A 20,692-nucleotide genomic window follows, 5' to 3' on the forward strand; every position below is an offset into this window, starting at 1 on the left:
TAAATATGAGATTTAGTTTATTTTGTCTTTTAAATTTATAATATATTATCTAAAGTATTCTTGTTGTTTAAATATATTAAGGAGTTTCGATCTAATGATAGTTATGATTATAAACAGTACTTGAAATCAATCAATACATATATGTTACAAAGAATTTAACTAATTTATTTTAAGCTATATAAATTATTTAAGTAGTTCTTATATTAAACACTAGAGGTAATATAACTTTTTGAAAGAGAAATAGGTAAAAAGTACCTAGTTGAAAATTTTATTAGTTAAAAGGACTTAAATTTCACTAAGTGCAACTATCTTCAATGTGTCCAACTTTTCTTTAGTTAGGCGTAACATATCCTTAACTACGTACAAATGACTTTCATTTTAACAACCATTGCATATGATTGGCAATAAGTTACCCATAACTTAAAAAAGTTACATCTGTAGAAGATAGTTGCACTCATCAAGTTTATGTCACTTTGATCAATAAAATTTTTAAACAGGTATTTTTTACCAAATTCCTCTTCTTTTTTTCTTGTCAAAACCAAATTTCTCTTTTTTTGAATGGGTATATGGGTATATTCCTTTTGATAAATTACACTTTGATACCATTTTTTGATTTTAGCCCTCAGTTAACTACAAATCTTTCTCATCTCCTTTTTCCACTCAATATCTTTCATATCTTTTTCCACTCATTCTCTCTCCTGGCCAGCTTTCCATAAAAGGGTATTTTTGAAAAATAAATTTCATTTTTTATTTAATTTATTTGATTTGATTTATCTTTCAAAAATATAATGGGGACAAATTGCCCTTTATTGTGAAAGAGCTACAGGAAGCATTTTTTTTCCCAAAAAAAAAAGACCTGAATTTTTTTTTTGGCCTGAAAAAAAGACCTGAATGGCTTGCTCAGATTTTTTTTTTTTGAATAAACTGCTACAATTGTCTACAAAAAATTGTTTTCTTTTCTTTTCAGATTTTTATTTTTAAATAAAGAAGCGCTACAGAATGAATGTGTTCTTTTCCTGAAAAAATTGAACACCTGCATAGCTTTCTTGGAATTGTATAGCATTTCGCCAAGATTAAACCGAATCGTTATAACTTGCAAGTGCTATAAGTGTTCAATTTTTTCTTTAAAAACGCACATGAGTCTTTTTTCTCCTTGAACAAATTGAGATCTTATAGCGTTTCGTTAAATAGAACTCTTGTAAGCACTGTGAGTGTTCAATCTCTTCTTTAAAAATGCATCCTAGAGCGCTCTCCTGATGAAACGCTACACGAGGGGTTTCTAAAATCCTACCCAAACCCATATTCTCCATTTTCTTTTAGTTTTCTCTCCTTTTTACTTTCTTTCCAAACCTGCAATCCCCACACATAAGGCTGCTCATGAGACGTAATGAGATCAGGACTAGTCCGTTTCGGACCTATCTTGGTGAACAGGATTAGGACGGGATTTTCGTCTCGTATCACATCTTGCTCCAAAAGACCGAGACTGTCCCAGTCCTGACTGGAAAGTCCCATTGTCCTTTCTTTTTAATTAAAAAAACAAACATTGTAATTTTAGGTATAAATTTTTTTTTATGTTATAATAGTTGTTTTTTATTGAGCTTTTAAAAATAAAAACATTATTAAAAAGATATTACGTAAAAAACTCAATTATATAATATAAAAAAAGGTGTAAAAATAATACTGTAAAAAAAATACCGTAAAAGAAACATTTTATAATGGCTTTATAAATTATTTTATTAAAGAAAAAGATTTTGTTGAGATAACACTGCAACTTAAAATCTAAAAATCACTATAAAAATTTATTATTATTAATAATAAGTAAATTAAATAATCTGATAATTATTGTTAACAAATTATTTTCTCCTTTTTTTAAAAAATACCTGTTCCATTCTAATTATTGTTCCTTCTTGTTTTGAAATTTTTTTGTCTCATTCCATCTGGTCCAAATTGACTGGGACCAAAACAGGATAAGCTGAAAACCCCTCCCACACATGCACAATCTTGTTCCCCACCCCCTCCACGCTTCATCTTTGCCAGCCCCGTACCTTCGACCCCCACCCTACTCCCATCCCCACTATCCCCAACCGTCTTTGCCGCCTTCTCCCCTGACCCCACTTAATTAATGCTTAGTGGAAGTTTTCAGCTCGTCTTGTCAGGAGAAAAAACATAACAATAATAGACATATTGGGTAATATGATTCAAAACTTGATTTTTTTAGAAACGCACTCAATATAATTATGTATATTTTATAAATGAAATTCCATGTTTGTGTTTAAATCTTTTTGAAAAATCTGATGGGTTAGAAGTTTAACTTCATATATATATACACACACACACTTTATATAAAATTGTCTTATAAAATTTGGATGAAATTCTATTGATTTGATTTTTGAACACTCACAAAAAGCAAGTAAATCGACTTCCTAACAACTCCCCAAGATTTTTTATGGCAAAAGTCAAAATGATTTGATGATCAATTATTAGGCATCAGCCCATCGGGGTGACATAGAAGTTGAATCAGTTCCTTTCCAAGTTATAAAGAAGATAGGAAAACCATTTTGCAGTGCACGTATTTTTTTTTTCTTTCTTAATTCTTAATTTAGTGCACTTTCATGTTTTTAATTAAACTATTAGCACTGTTAATTACTACTACTTCCAGTCCTAAATATAAGAACTAGTTAAATATTTAATTTGATTATATATATAAGATTCCAATCTACTTTGTTTTTTATATTTATTTATTTTTTTCGAAATAGTTCTTATGATAGTTATACATGTTAAATGGTTTTTATTCTAATATACATGATTAATAAAAGTATTATTTTAGGAAAGACAACTCTCATTCATTACAAATAATTAACTTAACCAATTTTTTTAATATTTAAAAATTAGTTATCAAACTCTTATATTAAAGATAAAATGTAATATAACTTTGTTTTGTTAGCTATTAAACCCCGTAGAGGAGCCAACAGTCCCTTTCCAGTGTCCAATAGCGTTAAGAGATGAGAAACCTCAAGAAATATCATGTAAATTAGGTATAAATCAAGTCCAGATAATAAAATCCGGTCGTCCCTGCAAACTGGCATGAAAGAGTTACAGAAAGGAAGAGAATGAAATTTGAAACTTGTGAATGACGAAGGTTTAACAACATGGTAAATTTCGAAGGATGACAATTCAGTAGGTATGCTTTCCCGTATTTCCTCCTCTTTTGCCAACATGTGGTATGCCATCATAGACAAGATGGCTTTCAAGAGCAGCTACGTCACTTTTAAATTTAAATTGAAAAACAATTTCTTTCATAGTAATATCTTTAAATATAAGAAACAAATTATCCTTATCTAAAATTTTAAACTTTTTTTTTCCAATTAATATATGCCACTTATTATCTTTTTACAACAAATTTTTACTCATTATTTTTCATACACTCTCTTTATAAATAAGGATATAATTAAAAAAAGTATTTACATCTTATATATTTACTGCTTTTAACTAAATTTGGCTAACTCTATGAACTGATCGATTTTAATAATTGTTTTTATAATAAAGGACAAAGGGCATATTTATCTATCTATCATTTTTTTTTTCAAAATGTTTTCATATAAAAGTAATGTAAAACAGTGAAGGGGAAAGGAAAGGGGGGAAGAATAGCAGACAAACAAAGAATAAGGGAGAAACTCGGAGAAAGAAATTCAATGATTAATTCTTTTTTTTTTTTCTTGGAATGTAAAGGGCAAGCTAGAGCTTGATCAAAAGAAAACCAAAATCCTAACCGCTAGTAGTAAACCTTCCCGTCGACTCCATTCGGGTCTCTTCCATAACAATACTTCTGCAGTTGACAGGTACTTGATGCAGTACGCGAACCTGATTATCTATTGAGTGAGCTCCCCTGGCTAGGGTATCTGCGCACATGATCGCCTCCCTCTTTACATGAACTATTTGAACAGAACCAGTTTTATTACTCATCAATTTGATAAGTACTCTAAAACTTATTAAATCTAAATTGTTTATATCTAATTTGAACAGTCTAGATTTAAAATTTTTAATCAATAATTTTTAAATAAAAAACTATTTTTTAGAAAAAAGAGATTATCTTTATTTTAAATTCTATACATATTAAAATAATTATTTTAAATAAATAAAAATAAAAAAGAAATCAAATCCGGACGATCCAAATGAGATATAGACAGTTCAGATCTGATGAGTTTAACATTCTCATCAAAGTGATGAGCACCAAAACTGAACTTGTTGGCTTTTATACAGTAGTTGGCGTGTCTCTTCAATTTCTCTCTGAAACGGATGATTAACTCCATTATCTCTCAACAAAGTGTTGATTGCTTCTATCGAATCTGAAAACAGGTGGATGGGTTGTCTCTGAAGAGTAATTGCACAGACTTGGATTCCCGTTTCAATCGCAGGGACCTTTGCTATGGTAACAGGGAATTTTCCCAGTGCATGTTGGAATCCCAACACCCATTCTCCCTCCGCGTTCCTCATAACCCCTCCGCATATTTTACCGGACTGATGCATCAACATCGATCCGTATCCGTAGTGTGTCCGCCGGGGGAGGTGTCGATCTTAAACTCCTCTCCTCGTTTCCCTTTAGCAAAAGATGTCTATACTTTCCTGTGGCTGTGTCCATCAGATGGAAAATACATTGTTGGCAGGTTGAGCCGGGTCCGAACAGTTCCTTCAAAGATCCTTGAGCACCGTGCTTTCCAAATGAGCCGGCAAACATGACCAAAGATTCTAGTCCATGGCCACCTTCTGAACCGAGCTTGAGCCGGGTTTTTCGACATGTTCCATTGAAGCCATTCCTGCAAGTCAAAAGAGAAGAAGGCAGTATAATGGTTAGCTTCTAAAAGTAGCTCCTACACTTCCTCGCTTCCTCACAATCTCTCAAAGTTTGTATGATGCTCAGCTCACGCTGGTGACATAAAGGGCATTCCGCCGTCTCTGACATCCCTCTTATGGCTCTTAATTTGTTGGTAATCAGTCTCTCACTTTTCCCAAGCCAGAAGAAAAATGTCATATTTTCAGGCACTTGCCAACGCCAAGATTTCTCCAGTTGTGTCGAGCCCAATTCTGTTTCATATAAAGGCGTACAAAATGATATCGTTGAAAATTATTTATAGCCTCAACCCTAATTTTAGCAATTAAATGTAAAATATTCTGAATTTTCCAAAAATTAAATGCCAATATTCTGACATATTCTTGACTGAAAAAAGATAATAATAAGTAAAACGATTACAAGAAATTTTAAAAAAAACATTATAGATCTTCAAATCTTCAAAAATTCCTTTCCCCCCTTCTTTCTCGTATTTCCATAAAAAAGAATCTAATTTAGTTTTTTTTTTTATACATATAAGTTAGCCTATTAACATACTCTTGTTTGATTTGATTATCATGCATTTTGTAGCACTAATGATTTTAATACCTACAGGTGTCCCCTTCAATAAGAACATTTTAGGAATACGTCCCCGTAGAAAATAAAGAACTGAACATCAAGGACGCAGCCCATACACTCATAGTTGCAGCCATTCTGATAGCCAGTGACATTTGTAGCTGGCTTCGCAATACTAGGTGTGCTTTACTCTTCTGACTACAGAAACGTCCCTAATAAAGAAAGAGGCATGACAGTTTTGGCTGATCATCGAAGGCTTTCCAAATTGTTCTTGATTTTTAGCACAATCCCTATGTATTGTTCTACTTTGAGCACTTTTATTCTTCTTTGGATACATTTAGGTGATTGATGTCATACCCATGCACTAGTAAAGTTATTCTATTTGACTTTGAATCACTAAAAGTAAGGTTTCATCTTACAAAAAACAATTTTTTTTTAACTTTTACCAAACACAGGGTTTGATGCTGTTTAAGAAATGAGATTTTCTAAAAAATTCAAATTTCTCAAAAATCAAACACTTGATTTAACCCTTTTTACAAAATTGGTAAAATTTAAAAAAGACCCAAGTTCGCATTCAACCACCTGAACCCATTTATTTTCCATCCAACCATTAGGACCTGTATTAAGTCAATTATCGATCGTAGGGCCTAGCATTCCATACCCTGATCACTGGCCCATTAAAAGAGTACATATATTCATACACACAATCCTGGGCATAATAATAACAAATATGAGCATACAGACTATTTCTATCATTGGCAGTTACTTGTAGTTTATTTGCCCTTATCCACCTCCTTATGGACTTACATAACAAAATATATATACATATACATACACATTTATATCTTCAATCTAGAATAGCAAAATATAATAAGCATATTTAAACAAAAGACATAATAGATTCCCCAGCCTCCTCCACCTTCAAGCTCCACCAATCATACCTCCCTTGCCCTTAAAAGTACTTGCTTTTGCTCTATACCATGGAAGAAGAGATGAGATTCTAAAGAATCTCATTACTGAAAAATTCATTCATGTAATCATACAATATTACAAACAAACATGCTACCCAGGCCAAAGAAAACAACACCTTGTAACCAAATATAATCAATGATGCACATACACTATACACTCACATAGTCAGTTGCTAACTATCGCGCCCACATTCCAAAATAAATGAAAACCAGCACATATTATCATGACAAATGCTATCATGCAAAGGCAATCTACATGTTCTCATGCATAATAAGCATAATGGCACATCTAAACAAGCCTCAATCAATGCACAATCACATGAAAGAAAAGGAGTTATTACCTTTTGCTCTTTCTTCTATACTACCTTCCCCTTGCTTCCTTCTTGGCTCCTCTCTTAACGGACTTGGGCAAATATCAAATCCTATAAATTATATAGGCAAGGGCAGATTAACACACACACATATATTCATCTATTGTACTAAGACAACAAATTCACTTCCTTTGTTTCCAACTTTAATTCATTAAATTAATTAGCTCTTTGCTTTATGTTTGATCGTAACTTTAATTTATTTTCAAGCCATTACCCTTCTAAGTTTATTAAACCATTCGCCAAATCAAAACATATTTAAAAAATAGAGTTGTCCAAACAAGGAAGAAGATAGTATGTATAATCAAATTATAATATTTCTAACTCTATATCTTCCCTTGTAGAGACCATAAATTCTTTATTTCCAGTTCTTTTTAAATTGAGCACAATATGGCCATAGACTTTCACTCCAAGAATTTTAAATAGCATCTCATACACTAGTTCATAATTTGAACCGTACAATTTTCTAACATTTAAGCATCTATATTGAGGTTTCAACATTATTCTTACATTCTAGAAAATTTTCCCAGACTTAAAACAATGATCAAGCCACCATTTCAATATGTTCAAACTTGATTTAATTCTCATCTTAATGATCCCAAATGCAGTCCATTCATCTAGAACAATTACTAAGCATTTGGCACATCAAACAACAAACCTTGAATCCAGTTTTAAGCTTCCAAGACATAGTCAAATTCAATTCTCCCTAATTAAATAACGTTGTCTGAAACAGGGAAGAAAAAGATCCTCAAACTCAAACTCTAACATCCCATCCTTCATATTAGATTTTAAACCATTGTTTTAATGTCCTTAACCAAATTCCGCAATATAAAATAATTTCTTGACACCCAGGGACATTAAACAGCAAATTTGAATCAATTCCTAGCTCCCCACGTCAACCATTATGGCACACTCAAGCATAATTATATGTGTATCTCATGTTTGTAGCATTTAATCACAATAACACCTCCCAAATTTCGAACAGCCCCCCCCCCCACGTTAGTTCTGAAAATTATCCAGCTTCAAAACTATTTTCTTACCATTACAGTAGAGCTTTTAGCCTAATCTAATAATCGAACATAACAATACTAATTGTGCAGCATTAACCAATAATAATTCTTCAATTTTCCAGTTTGAAATATTGCCACTAAAATTCCAGATTTGACAAGCAAGCCTACCCACACACTCATAATTCCTCCGAATCATCACTTTCAATCAGCATAGTAACCACACACACATATATTTCATATATGTCAATTCAAACCCATGCTTCCATTTCAAATTGAACAACCACACACACGCACATGCCCGCGCGCGCGCGCGCACGCGCACACACTTACTTCCAAAAATATTCCTATATATCTTCACTTTAGGCTTTACTTATCTCCATTCCTCTGCTACATATCACGCCATTTAACAGCAAGTCTGGAAATTTTTCCCAGTCACCAAATCTCTGAAAAGAAAAAGTAAACATCCTACATCTCATATATATAAATATATATAGACACATCACAACATCTTCAACTTCATCAAAAACCCAGCGCTCAAAGAAGCCAAAACAAAGTTTAAATCCAAAATCACAGACCCAATGTTCGAAAGTTATAAAACAAAGTAAATCAAGCATATGCAGTCCAGAAACCCCTTCCAAGATCTTCACTCAACTCCAAATTCTTGCTTCAGCTAAAGCTTTCCTATTCTTCGACTTTCTCTCTCTAGAACCAAATTTCAGCCACTTCTCTCACTCCCAAATATTCCCCCAAGCGAAGAAACTAAGAGTAAAAGGAGATTTAGAAGACTCACCTAAATCAGTTTCTAAGACTGCATACGCCTAAAACTTCTTCGATCACCTACTCCCCGTCCTCCTCCCCCCCCCCCCCCGGGGGGGTCTCTCAAACCCTCTCTGGTTCAGGTCGGGCAATAGGGGAAAATGGAAAGGCCGGAGATGGTTTTGGACTTTTGGCAAAGTAAATGGGGGTGGGGGTTTTGTTGTGGGACGTGGAATGACCATTATGCCCTCAGGTTTCCATTTACTTACAATTGGATCCTTCTTGGTTCTTAAGCATAACTAGGCCTGCTTGGCACGGCATAAAAGTTACTTGTAACTATGTTTGACATAAAATGAGACAAAACTTTTCTAATATATTTATTTTATATTTTGTAAATCACGATTAAAAAGTTACTTATAAGTCATTTCAAATGAGTTCTTAATTGATTTCTAAATTCTCTCCCTTCAATAGCTTATTTGGCCCATAAAATAATGTTTTCAAAAATTTTGGGTCAAAAATTAATCCTTAACTATTTTTTCTTGAATTTTTCAAAAAAAAAAATCCTAAATTCTCAAAATTAGCTTTATAATTATGTAGACCATATTTTAATGGTTTCATTCTTAACAATTTCTCTAAAAATTTCTTCTCAGTCATGCTTTAATTAAATCCACAAATTTTGAGATATCACAGTCGACTTCTACTAGTTGGAGCATTTTTGCTAGCAAGGCGTTTTGTTGCATTGGCTATTATAACCATGACTTCGGCCTTTATGACTGCCACACGTTTACTTGCGAGCAATAACATTCGCTTGCAGGTTTAAAAAAATGTCAATTAATGGATTTTCACTTCGTTAAATCTTTTTTTTTTTGGTTGAGCCTAGGATATCCATCACTAGTAGTAGTGTAAATTTCTCAAAAAAGCTTTAGTGCTGGCTATGAGACTCTCTCCATACATACCGTTAGGGATTGAACCCCTGACTAAATATTTAAAGAATTTAACTAAGTGTCAACTATGCTAGGCCTCGTGGTTTCATCCTATTCCTTTGCTGTTGTGTTCCTGTGACTTTGTCTTCCTTTTTTTCATCAAGTTGCAGAAATCATTATTGTGATTGTTATTATTAGTTTTTCTTATGAAAGGAGGGATAAGAGGGTTTATGAGGTTAGTGTGAAATCTATCAAAACAATCAAAATGGTATTACCAAAGACCATGGTGCCTTAAATCTCCTTTTGTGATTGAAGAACTCCAGAAGAAAAAGGCTCTCAATAAGGCACTGTTTTGTTCAATATCATTTCATCTATATGGGTTAATCCAGTGTAATTATTTGGACAATAAACTTTTTTTAATTATTAGTTTCTAATGACTTGAAATCAGTAAAAATTAATTGGTTGTTGTTATTATTGTTATTGTCTTAGTTTATGTTAAAATTGATAGACTATTACTTTCTACCTATGGTCATCATAAAAGCAAGTTAGAAATTAACTTCCATCCTAAATATAAGATCTTAATTCAATTTATTTTCTAAATTGTTACTTCATGCTCTAAGGTATCCCTAATGATTACGCATATCAATGGGTTTCTATTAAAAAATAGTCATAATTAAAAATGATATTTTAGGAAAATCAACTTATATTTGTGACTTATACATATTTTTATATCTTTTTTATGGGTTTTTGTCACTTTAATTGGTCCTTATTGCACTATTTGATTATTAATTGAATTAGTGTGTTTTTTTTTGAATTATTGTTTTATAGAGGCAAAGTTGTCATGTTTTAGTTTAATTGTGATTAATTGATTTTTAAGGACAAGTGATGCTTATAGTTGGGAATACGAGCCAGCCTGTGGGTTGCGGGCCAGCCCGCCACAACCCGCGAGTTATGCGGTGCGGGCTGGATCAGCCCACATTTTGGCGGGCTGGAAAAGTCCCAACCCTAACCCGCCACAGCGGGTTGGCGGGCCAGCCTGCCAGTCTGCCATCCTTTTTTTTTTTAATTCTCAATTTTTAAATCTTATTTTTATTTAATTTTTTAAACTAATAAATGGTGATCCAAAATTTCAAAAGTAATCACAAGTATAAATTATATTTAACCACATTTAAAATAGTCAATATAAATATAAAACAATATATTACAAATATTTTACATGACTAACATTCAACATTAACTTATCAAGTGATAAATTTTATAATTTTTTTATACAAATGTCATGTTTGATACAAAACACTATCTCTTAATAAATTAGAAGTGTATTTATCTAACTTTTTTTAAAATTCATTCACCATATTTTTCTAAAATACTTTTTTTCTGTAATAAATATTATCTTGTATTTGATTGTAGTTATTAAATCTTTGCTGCAAATATGGTATGCTTATGTTTAAAAAATATTTATTGTTTACATATGTATTATGTAACATGAAAATTGAGATGTAAATGAGAGAAGAAAAATTTCAAATACAATAATATATTATTTATGTGAAAAATTAAAAAAAAAAAGGTGGTGGGTTAGGCGGGCCAACTCGCCAACCCGCGGGCTAGCCCACCACAGCCTGCAGGTTATGCGGTGCGGGTTAGAACAGCCCGTATTTTAGCGAGCTGGCAAAATGCCAACCCTAACCTGCTCTTTTATGGCGGGTTGACGGGCTGGCCCGTGGGCCCCAACCCATATTCCCTGCTTGCTACTGTATTTTTTTTATTTTTCACATATTTGCAAATTATAGTTCAGTCCCAATTTCATTGGCAACAAAGGACCCAGAGAAATGCAGAAAAGGATCTGCTTTAGAGAAAATAAAGTAAGAGGGAAAAAAAAGAGAGTCGCAAAACGACGTCGTTTTGGAGGGAGTCCTAAATGTTCACATTCCGCCTCCTCCTCCTACGGCAATGCGCTGGGAGGGAGAGAGGAGTCGACAGGAAACCACACGCACACTTCCATTTCTCATTCTCTGGCAAATCCTTCATGTTCCATCAATCCAAACCATTAATTCATCATCTTCTTTGCGTCTTCTTCCTAGTTGCAGCAAGGAATTCAACGCAACCTCTTCCTTCCACCTCCAACCTTGATTATCGGCCCATTTCATAACTACCAACCAAAACCTTCAATCTATCGTCCCATCACTATTTCTCGCTATCTCTTCGCGATCCGCCATCATCTGTCGTCATCTTTAGCGTTTCTTCATCACTGCCATCATCTTTTTCGGCTTTCCTGTCTGTTTCCATTACCTTCTCGACGTCTTCTCCATGGTCGCTTGCAGTAGAATGCCGTTGGTGTCAATCTTGATGGCAATACATGGCTTGTCTCCATAATCCTCTAATTTAGCAACAATGGCAGGAGCTTGGGTCTCTAGAGGAGAGTTTCATACTACGCTAATCTTCTTCTACCTATTAGTTGCTTAACAATTACTAAGTCTTAGGATAGTTCTTTTGATTATTGAGAATTTTGTAATGTTTAATTTGATACTTTTAGAAGATTATTGTGATTGAATTATTATTTAGCATTTGATTTTGGGCTGTCTATAGCTTTAATTTTAATTACGATATTGTAGTTATGACATTGTATTGACTTGGAAGTTAATATATTGTGATTTTTCAAGGTGGTTTGGAATTTTGGATCAGAAAGTCCTTTGCTAGTTTTAATTGTGTTGTCCTAAATTATTGAATTATAATTAAGTATTGGTTTTTAACATCTTGAGTTTCATTTTACTGTTCTAGTTGCAATTAGTAAGTTAGGATTTTGGAAAATATTTTATAACAATTCGAGATGGTTTAGTTGTTGGATTAAAAGCTTAATTATAATTTTTAGTTCTTTGTTTTTAACTTTCATATATATTGAAGTGATGATTGTCCGTACTGTTGAATTAGATGATATTTTGTTATCATTGTTTTCTCGTGTGTCTCGTTTCATTCCACTGATTATCATTCCATTTAAATCATTTTCATATAAAAATATCAAAAACAAGTCTTTTAAATTCAATTTAATTCATTGCATTTAGTTAGTAGTTCATGAAATCAAAATTCTAGTTATAGTTTAAGTTAGTTTGCATTTATTTACTGAAATTTAATTCATTTTGGCTCCTCGAAGAGAAACAATTCGAGTATGCATTATATTGCACAATTTTGGTTTATTTTTGGAGTAACACTAGGGCAAAAAATTAAGGGCTTTATTTCAATTTATTATAAATAACTAACTCAACTAATTTTCTTAATCTACTCAAATTAATTAAGTAGCTCTTATATTAAGAATAGGAGGTAGTATTTTATTATTTTAAATTTTAGATGCTTTGACATAAGGTGTTTTATCTACAATGTCATCAAGCTTCCACTACAAAAAAAAACAGTTGATTTGCGACAGAATTTGTGACAGGAAAAAATTATGTCGCTAATTTCTGATGGAATTTGTGACGGAAACAAATTTTGTTGCTAATTTTCGACGAAAATTCCGTTACTAATTTTTTTGACGAATGAATGATGGAATTTTTCTGTCACCAATATTAGCGACGGATTAGCAATAGAATTTCTCTCCGTTGCTAATTTGTCAGAAAATTTGTCAATAAATACTTAGCGATGGAATTTTTTTCGTCAGAAATTTCCGTCGCTAATTTCGTCGCTAAATTGTTTGTTATAGAAGTTTTTATCACTAATTTTAAATTTCATTATTTTAAATTATAATCTTACAAAAATGTATTTAATAACAATTAAGAATATAATGATTTAAAAACATTTTTAATTATAAAATAAATTGATATATTTGTGGAGTTGGTGTTAATGAAGATATCCTCATCATTCATATCATCATTAGGTATATACTGAAAATAGAAAGACAATTTCTTAGAAAACCTGTTTATATTTCATTAAAATAAATTCCTCTTGATTATTAATAATAATTAAAAAATACAACAAGAATATTAATAACTTGTTTATACAAACTGATATAAGAAAGAAATAATTTTATCATATATACAATATATTAAAATATATAATATATGATAGAAATTCAAAACCAAAAAATGAATTTATATGAACGCAAACTAATATTGAAGTGAATTTTGAATTTCAATCATTAAACAATAAAATTTGATCATGATATAATTAATACCCATGATATAGATTGATTTTGGTCTTTAATACAAAAATAAATGGTATATACAAAGAATTTTAAGAAAATAAATTACATAGGATATATATACAAGTAGGAGAATACTGTTTATCATAATCTATTCAAATTATTTATTTTTTATATTGAATAATTTATTGATTTTATTATAGTAGCTTTTTTTTGAATAACAAGATTTTTTGACTAATTGTAAATGATTTTCTTCAAATATATAAAACATATATAGATAATATAATATAATGTAATACAATACATATATAATTAAATTATATATCTTATCAATGTTAATTAAAAATAAATTAAAAAAATATTTATAAAAAAATTATTTATGATTTAAACTTCAAAATTAGTGTCGTTAGAAATTAAAATTATATTAAAAATATTTTTAAAAAAATAAAAAATTATAAAACAATTAGTAAAACAAATATTTAAAAATTATTTTGTCATTAAAATTATTATGATTAAAATTATCATATAGTATATTTTTAGTTTTTAATAATATATATGTATATATAATTGTTTGTATAAAATAATATTATACATATTTAATTTTATATAATAAGTCAACCGGTAAAGCTGCACGCGCGCACAGATGAGGTCCTAGGTTTGAGCCATGGAGAAGTCACTTTGAGGAGGGAATTACGTGGTGACGACACGTGGTAGGTAAAGGTGACATGTGACGTGGTAGCAGAGGTGAGATGGCAGCACACGTGGTAGGTAGAGGTGAAGTGGTAGCATACATGGTGGTAGAGCAGCACACGTGGCAAGCAGAGGTGAGGTAGCAGTGACACATGGAGGTGGTCATCGGCGATAACGTGGTGATTGGTAGAAGTGCCACTTGGCATTTTAATTTTTTTTCAAAAATTAAGTTAGCGACGGGATTTTTCCGTCGCTAATTTGCGGCAAAAATTTCTGTCAAGAATTAATGACGGAAAATTTATGTCGATAATTAGCGACAAAAAATTTCATAGCTAATCCATGACTAATTAGCGACAGAATTTCAATTCAGTCGCTAATTAATTAGCGACAAAGGAATTACCAACGGAACAAATTCCATCGCAACGCTAATTCCGTCGCTAAATAAAAAAATTCTGTCACTAAATTTTGTCGCTAAAAGCATGTTTTTTTGGTAGTATTCAAAGAAGAGGCAAATGAATATCAATAAATTTTATTTGGTTGCACGTTATATATTTGTTTGATACATAGTGATTATTGTTTGAGGATATTAAAAAAATGGCATCAATCTTTAAAGAGGCAAATGAAGAGGTAAATGCAACTAGTGTAGATAGTATCAAAGAAACTTAAAGGGAAAATCACAAATAAAGACCCTTAAATTAGCAAAATTACTATATGGTCACTTGTATAGGCCAAATTACCATGAGGGATCCAGTCTCAAATTGCAAATAGCAAATGTTGGTGAAAGGACGAAATTGCCCCTCAGTAAATCAGCTTCATTAATGAAGGCTGAGACAAACAATGTGATCGTGGAGAGCTTGAAGGAGAAGATTAGTGGTGCACACGGTTGAGAATCAAGTAAGTAATGTTTGCAATGTTTCTAAGTATACTCTTCTTCTTCTCTACCTTGTAAGATCGAGGAACGTGATGTTGTTCTTGAATGTGGTGACTGGCATTGTGGGTCATTGGGTGATAGGTATGGAGGGAGTGAGCGGTGGAGTTGATCATGGAATAATATTGTTTGAGGAGGTTTCAGTTGGGTTGAGATTCAAAATATTTGTCTTTGTAGTCAGATTGTTGACCTGTGATTTTCATGACGGAAGTTGCCACTGGTCTGTGTTAGGAATATCACGAATAGGAGAGTGGGGAAGGGGAAATGGAAGGAGGTAATAATTATTAGTTTGAGTGTGAAGTTTAAGGTGATGCAGTGGGGGGAGGGGAATGAAGATCTTGTCATTTAGAATGTCCAACTCGTAAAACCCTAATGTCAAGTGGGGAAAAGAAGATTTAGTTGGTCTTGATTTCTAAATGCAAATTTGATTGAATAAAAGTATACTGAAGTTGATATATTTTTTATATGTAAATTGTTGTTCTAGGTTAGCATGACAAAATGAACTGTAACAATGGGTCAAGCTGTTGGAAGGAATTGTTTTGTTTTTTCCATGTTGGTGGGTATTTTGAAAGAAACAGTGAAGGTAAAGTTAAATATGATAGAGGGCGTGTGAGAGCAAGCAGCATAAAAGAAGGGATAACATTGGAGGAATTAAGGGGGACAATATCATAGCTAGTACACAATGATGCTAAAGGGTGTGAAATTAAGTACACAGTTAAGTTTGCTGAGCGCACACTAATTGATCTTTATCATGAAGGTGATATTTGCAATATGTTTAGATATAACGATAACAGTGCTCATTTGTATGTAGTAGTGAAAGGGAACCAGAAGGAAGGTGGAGTAGTGAATGATGGAGAAATGTAAGTGGTTAAAGTTTTACAGTTGATAGTTATTGTTCGGTAATGGGTTATTGTTAATACATAAAGAAATGTTGTTATTATGTGTATTACGTAGCACTAGAAAGTTGTTATTTGGTAATGACTTGTTGTTAATTTGTATATAAATCTTGTTGCTAAGGTAATGAAGTTGTAGTTGGAAGTTGTAATTTGGTAATGAGTTGTTGCTAATTTCCATTCAAATGTTGTTATATTGCTTAGTCTATTGCAGTAGTAAATTGTTATTTTAGAATGAATTGTTGATATTTTTCATACAAATCTTGTTATTATGCTAACTTTGTTACAGTAAAATTTTGTTATTTCCTAATGTGTTGTTGCTAATTTCTATTCGAATGTTGTTATTATGGGTGTAAGGGTGAGAATTTGTTTGGGCTGTCAGAAGAAATGACTAAAGGTGTGGTGAACCTTGGTAATAACTATGAACCACTCAGTGTTGACTATGGTGCTAAATGCCTAATGTATGAACGAGGGGGTTTAAGTTAGACAAACTTCAGTGATGGTTTAGGGAACGAAGGGATATTGAGGGGTAATTTGGATTGCATGAAATAGGTTGGATTTTTCACATGAGTGGGGCAATATATTCCACATGCCGAAGCTTTTAGGGAGGCTGTGTACAGGTTTAGCATTGCATAGAAGTGGCTGTGTACAGGTTTAGTATTGCACAGAAGTTTGTAACAATATATGTGAGAAATAATAGGGAGAAGATGAATGTGAGGTGTAAAGTGGAAGGGTGTCCATGGAAGATTTATGCAAATGCTATTGGGAGGGATACTCTTTTATTACACGTGACCACATTCGTTAATGAATACATTCATTCAGCGCAAGATAATCTAAATGTCACTTATGCTGGCAATGCTACGTTGACATCATCAATAATACTTGAGGAGATAAGGAACCATACCGAAAAGCATTCTACTGAAATAAGGAAGACACTGGAAAGGGAGTATGGTGTGAGGCTAACTATGCTCAAGCTTACAGAGCAAAGGAAAAGGCCATGGAACACATACATGGGAAACCAGAAGAATCCTATATGTTCATACCATGGATATGCCAAAGATTAAAGGAAACTAATGATAAAACAGTTGCTGAATGGGCTATCGTTGGTAATATATTTGAGCGGGTTTTCATTGCATATGGTTCGTGTATTGAGGGTTTTTTGAGTTGTGCAAGGGCTATATTATATGTTGATAGAACTCATTTAAGTGGTCCTTATAAGGGGACAATACTCTCAGTGTCGGGATATGGTGCAGATAATGACTTGTTGCCTTTTGCAATAGCAGTGGTAAAATCAAAGAATCTTGATGACTGGACTTGGTTTCTATTCAAAATTAAATAAATTGTTGGCTCGGTGCAGGTGATGATTGTGTCAGACTGATACAATTCCATAATAGGAGCTATCCAAGCAATATTTGGGGTGAAATACATGTGTATTGTTATAGGCATGTAAAGAAAAACTTCAGTGCTAAACAAGTGAAAGTAAACAGAGGTAAAAGGACAAGCCAATGGTCAAAAGAAGATGCATTAAGGTTCTTGATAGAGTAGCTTATGCAAGGGTTGACAGTAACTTTGATAATGCAATGGCAGAGCTGAGAGCTATGTCTCTTAAGTTACATGATTGGGTTATCAATCAAGGTGATGTGAATAGGTGGGCAATGAGCAAGTTTCCATTTAAAAGATGGGACAATATAACAACCAATATAGCTAAGTCTTTCAATGCTTGGATGCTAAAGGAGAAAAAGCATAATGTGGCCCAAATGATCCATGAGCATCGAGAGAAAGTAGCAAGGAAGATGCATGCATCATATATGTTTATGAGTAAGTGGAGGAATTGTGTTGGGCCAAAAACTAAGGCAAAGGTTCTGGAGAATGTGTATTCTAGTAGGTATATGAGCTATGATAATTATGGAGGCGAAAGACTGTGTGTACATACATCTCGTGGAGATCAAAGAGTAGACCTTGGTCTACACCAATGTAGTTGTCTTGGTTGGCAAATGTCAGGAATTCCATGCTGCTATGCTTATGCAACCATAAGATTGTGGGGAGAAATGTGTATGAATATGTTGAAGACTATTACAAAATTTCAGCATAGGAGAAAATATATGGTAGGAGCATGGTTCCAGTGGTAACAATCAATATGCCTAACCTAAATGACTATATGTTTGAGAATCTTGCTGAACAAACCTTGCTTTTACCACCAAATACAAGTAGGCCTCTTGGAAGACCAAGGACTAAACGGCAGGATTCACAATTCCAGAGCAAAAAAGTCTACCATTGCACCAGATGCTGCTAACTTGGACACACAAGGAGGACTTGTAAAAATCCCAACCCATTTTGAAGTTAATTTCCACAAGAGACAACTAATTTTTAGGTGCATATACGCTCCACCCTTCTTAATTTTTTTAGGAGAAGGGTGTTGCTAGATTTGCATAGTTATACAGCTATTTTTGCAAGTAATATGTTTGCTGACAAGGGAAAATGAAGTCTACGATATTGTTAATGTCCTTTTGTTATTGACTATTGCAAAATCTGGTTGCTGTAAACGGACCTCTGACTTTTTGTTAAATGACATTGTATTGCTGTAAATTCCCTTGGTTGTATTGTAAATGCAGACTGCTTACTTGTTATATCAGTAAATTGGGGTTGTTGTCAAACGACCTGTGCTTTATGGTTATTTGACTTAGTATTGCTATAAATTCCCTTGGTTGTATTGTAGATGCAGACTGCTTACTTGTTATGTCAGAAAATTGAGGTTGCTGTCAAACCACCTCTACTTTGTGGTTATTTGGCATACTGATGTTGCTAATTGGTTAACCAAACTTGTTATTTCGCAAACTGAAGTTGTCACTGGGTAAACAAAAGTGGAAAGACTGTCATTTTAACAGGAAAAAATGAACTTCACCAATTCCACTTTCGTACTTTTTATTTCAAATAGTGAAGTTGTCACTGGGTAAACAAAAGTAGAAATATTGTCATTTAAACAGGAAAAAAATGAATTTCACCAATTCCACTTTTGAAGTTGTTATTTTGCAAACTAAAGTTCTCATTGGGTAAACAAAAATGGAAATACTGTCATTTTAAACAAGAAAAAATGAACTGCACCAATTCCACTTCTGAAGTTGTTATTTCATAAATTGAAGTTGTCACTCATTAAACAATAGTGGAAATAGTGTAACTTCATTAGAAAAAATTGAAGTTCATGTATCACTTAACCGGAGTTGTTATTTAGCATACTGAAGTTGTCAGATGTTAAACAAAAGTGGAAATAGTGTCATTTCACTAAAAAAAAAAAGGTACTTCATGTATTGCTTAACAGACTTGTTATTTGGCATACTGATGTTGTCATACATTAAAAAAAAGTAGAAATAGCATCACTTCAACATAATTTAAATTATGTCAATAAAAATGTCATTTCACCATTACATAATTGTCATAACTGGGTAGCAGTTAGGCCAGACAACAAGTTCACTACACATAATGATAATGCAATAACATTATCTATAGTCAATGTCCTTCATGGCCCAAATTCTTTCTCTATAGGGACTTTCTCCTCCTTTTGGACGTTCGCCTCTTCTGTGGATGTGGAATAAGATTCAGCGCATCCTCACAGCATTCATTGTTATCATGGTTCACCAGTCACCACATCAAATCACACCGAAAAGCTGCCACTTCTCCCTGCAAAAGAGATTCAACAGCAAGTTAATCTCACTTTGCCCCTTTACCAGTTACAACAATTAAGATAACCACATCACCTGGGTGTATTCTAGTGGAACATTGGGTTCCCATCTGCTGAGTTATATTAGGACATGCACCCTACAGTCCCTCCCAGGAATAACACCACCATCACAGTTTAACAATTTGAGAGTAAATATAGGAAATCAGCAAATTACATATGCAATGTATGTATACTCACAAGTTACTCTATTGAGGTACATCAGGCCAATTTCCAAATTTGGCATTTTCTCAGTCAAATCTGGCCTAACCATGCCGATAATGTCATGGAACCTTTCTCTCTACTCATATATCAGATATTCATCAACATCACTATAATTTCAGATAGTAATAATACAATGTAATATGCCCAGGTGATTCTTACACATCCTGCTATGGCCATTTCCTGAGGGTCATAAGTAACTACTTGCTTCTTCTTAGTTGTGGTCTTCTTAGGCTGAAAAGTTCCTTGCATAGAATCTAGGACATAGAACTTCATAGTGTTGGGTTCAAAGGCAAAGCAAAACCAGTGCTCACCAACAAGTGTAGGACCCATAACCAAGTCACAGTCACCTATGTTGTACCCGACAAAGTGAGGAATTATTTGTCGTGCATGGTAGTTAGGGTCCCACTGAGCTGGGTCACAGATCATTAACTCTTGATAAAGAACACAAATTGATTTTGTCAATTTGTAATTATTTTCTTTAAACAGTTATTTGCTTTAACAGTGTTGTTACTTTATATAATACACTTGCCATTTGCCTTTGAGGACTTGTAATTTTCATATCCAAACTTATCATTTCACAAACTAATGAAGAAACCTCACCATGAAGTCTGTATCAAAAATATGCCTCCTTACTCGTCCTTCCACAGCCTGTTGCTCATCCACCACAGCCTTACAAACTAATGACA

At 33.0% G+C, this 20,692-nt stretch overlaps 1 protein-coding gene and 1 long non-coding RNA gene across 4 annotated transcripts; both read right to left on the reverse strand.

The window, feature by feature from the left end:
• Window positions 1–4,198: 4,198 nt before the first annotated feature.
• LOC114754233 (uncharacterized) lies at window positions 4,199–5,056 on the reverse strand. Its single transcript, XM_028943021.1, has 2 exons — window positions 4,924–5,056; window positions 4,199–4,814 (listed from the first exon to the last, which is right to left on the reverse strand). Exons 1-2 carry the CDS (start codon window positions 4,941–4,943, stop codon window positions 4,511–4,513), a joined length of 324 nt encoding a protein of 107 aa, XP_028798854.1. The 5' UTR covers window positions 4,944–5,056; the 3' UTR covers window positions 4,199–4,510.
• Window positions 5,057–5,996: 940 nt separating this feature from the next.
• LOC114754253 (uncharacterized) lies at window positions 5,997–8,623 on the reverse strand. Of its 3 annotated transcripts, none has more exons than XR_003741139.1 (4): window positions 8,541–8,623; window positions 8,081–8,193; window positions 6,714–6,794; window positions 5,997–6,374 (listed from the first exon to the last, which is right to left on the reverse strand). It is a non-coding gene; the product is annotated as an uncharacterized LOC114754253 (long non-coding RNA). The 3 variants fall into 3 exon arrangements; XR_003741141.1 differs by having other exon boundaries at window positions 8,081–8,165; window positions 8,541–8,605; XR_003741140.1 differs by having other exon boundaries at window positions 8,081–8,215; window positions 8,541–8,555.
• Window positions 8,624–20,692: the final 12,069 nt, after the last annotated feature.

The sequence above is a fragment of the Neltuma alba genome, unplaced genomic scaffold, assembly GCF_004799145.2.
Source record: "Neltuma alba isolate B1F8T4 unplaced genomic scaffold, ASM479914v2 tig00010124_pilon, whole genome shotgun sequence".
Lineage (NCBI taxonomy): Eukaryota > Viridiplantae > Streptophyta > Magnoliopsida > Fabales > Fabaceae > Neltuma > Neltuma alba.

What these genes read in the sequence shown, in the direction of transcription:
- LOC114754233 (XM_028943021.1), bottom strand. Translation starts at nt 4,943, where the DNA reads ATGCCCTTTATGTCACCAGC. An exon ending in ATGCCCTTTATGTCACCAGC is followed by an intron (nt 4,815 to 4,923) that starts GTGAGCTGAGCA and finishes TTTGACTTGCAG; the next exon opens with GAATGGCTTCAATGGAACAT.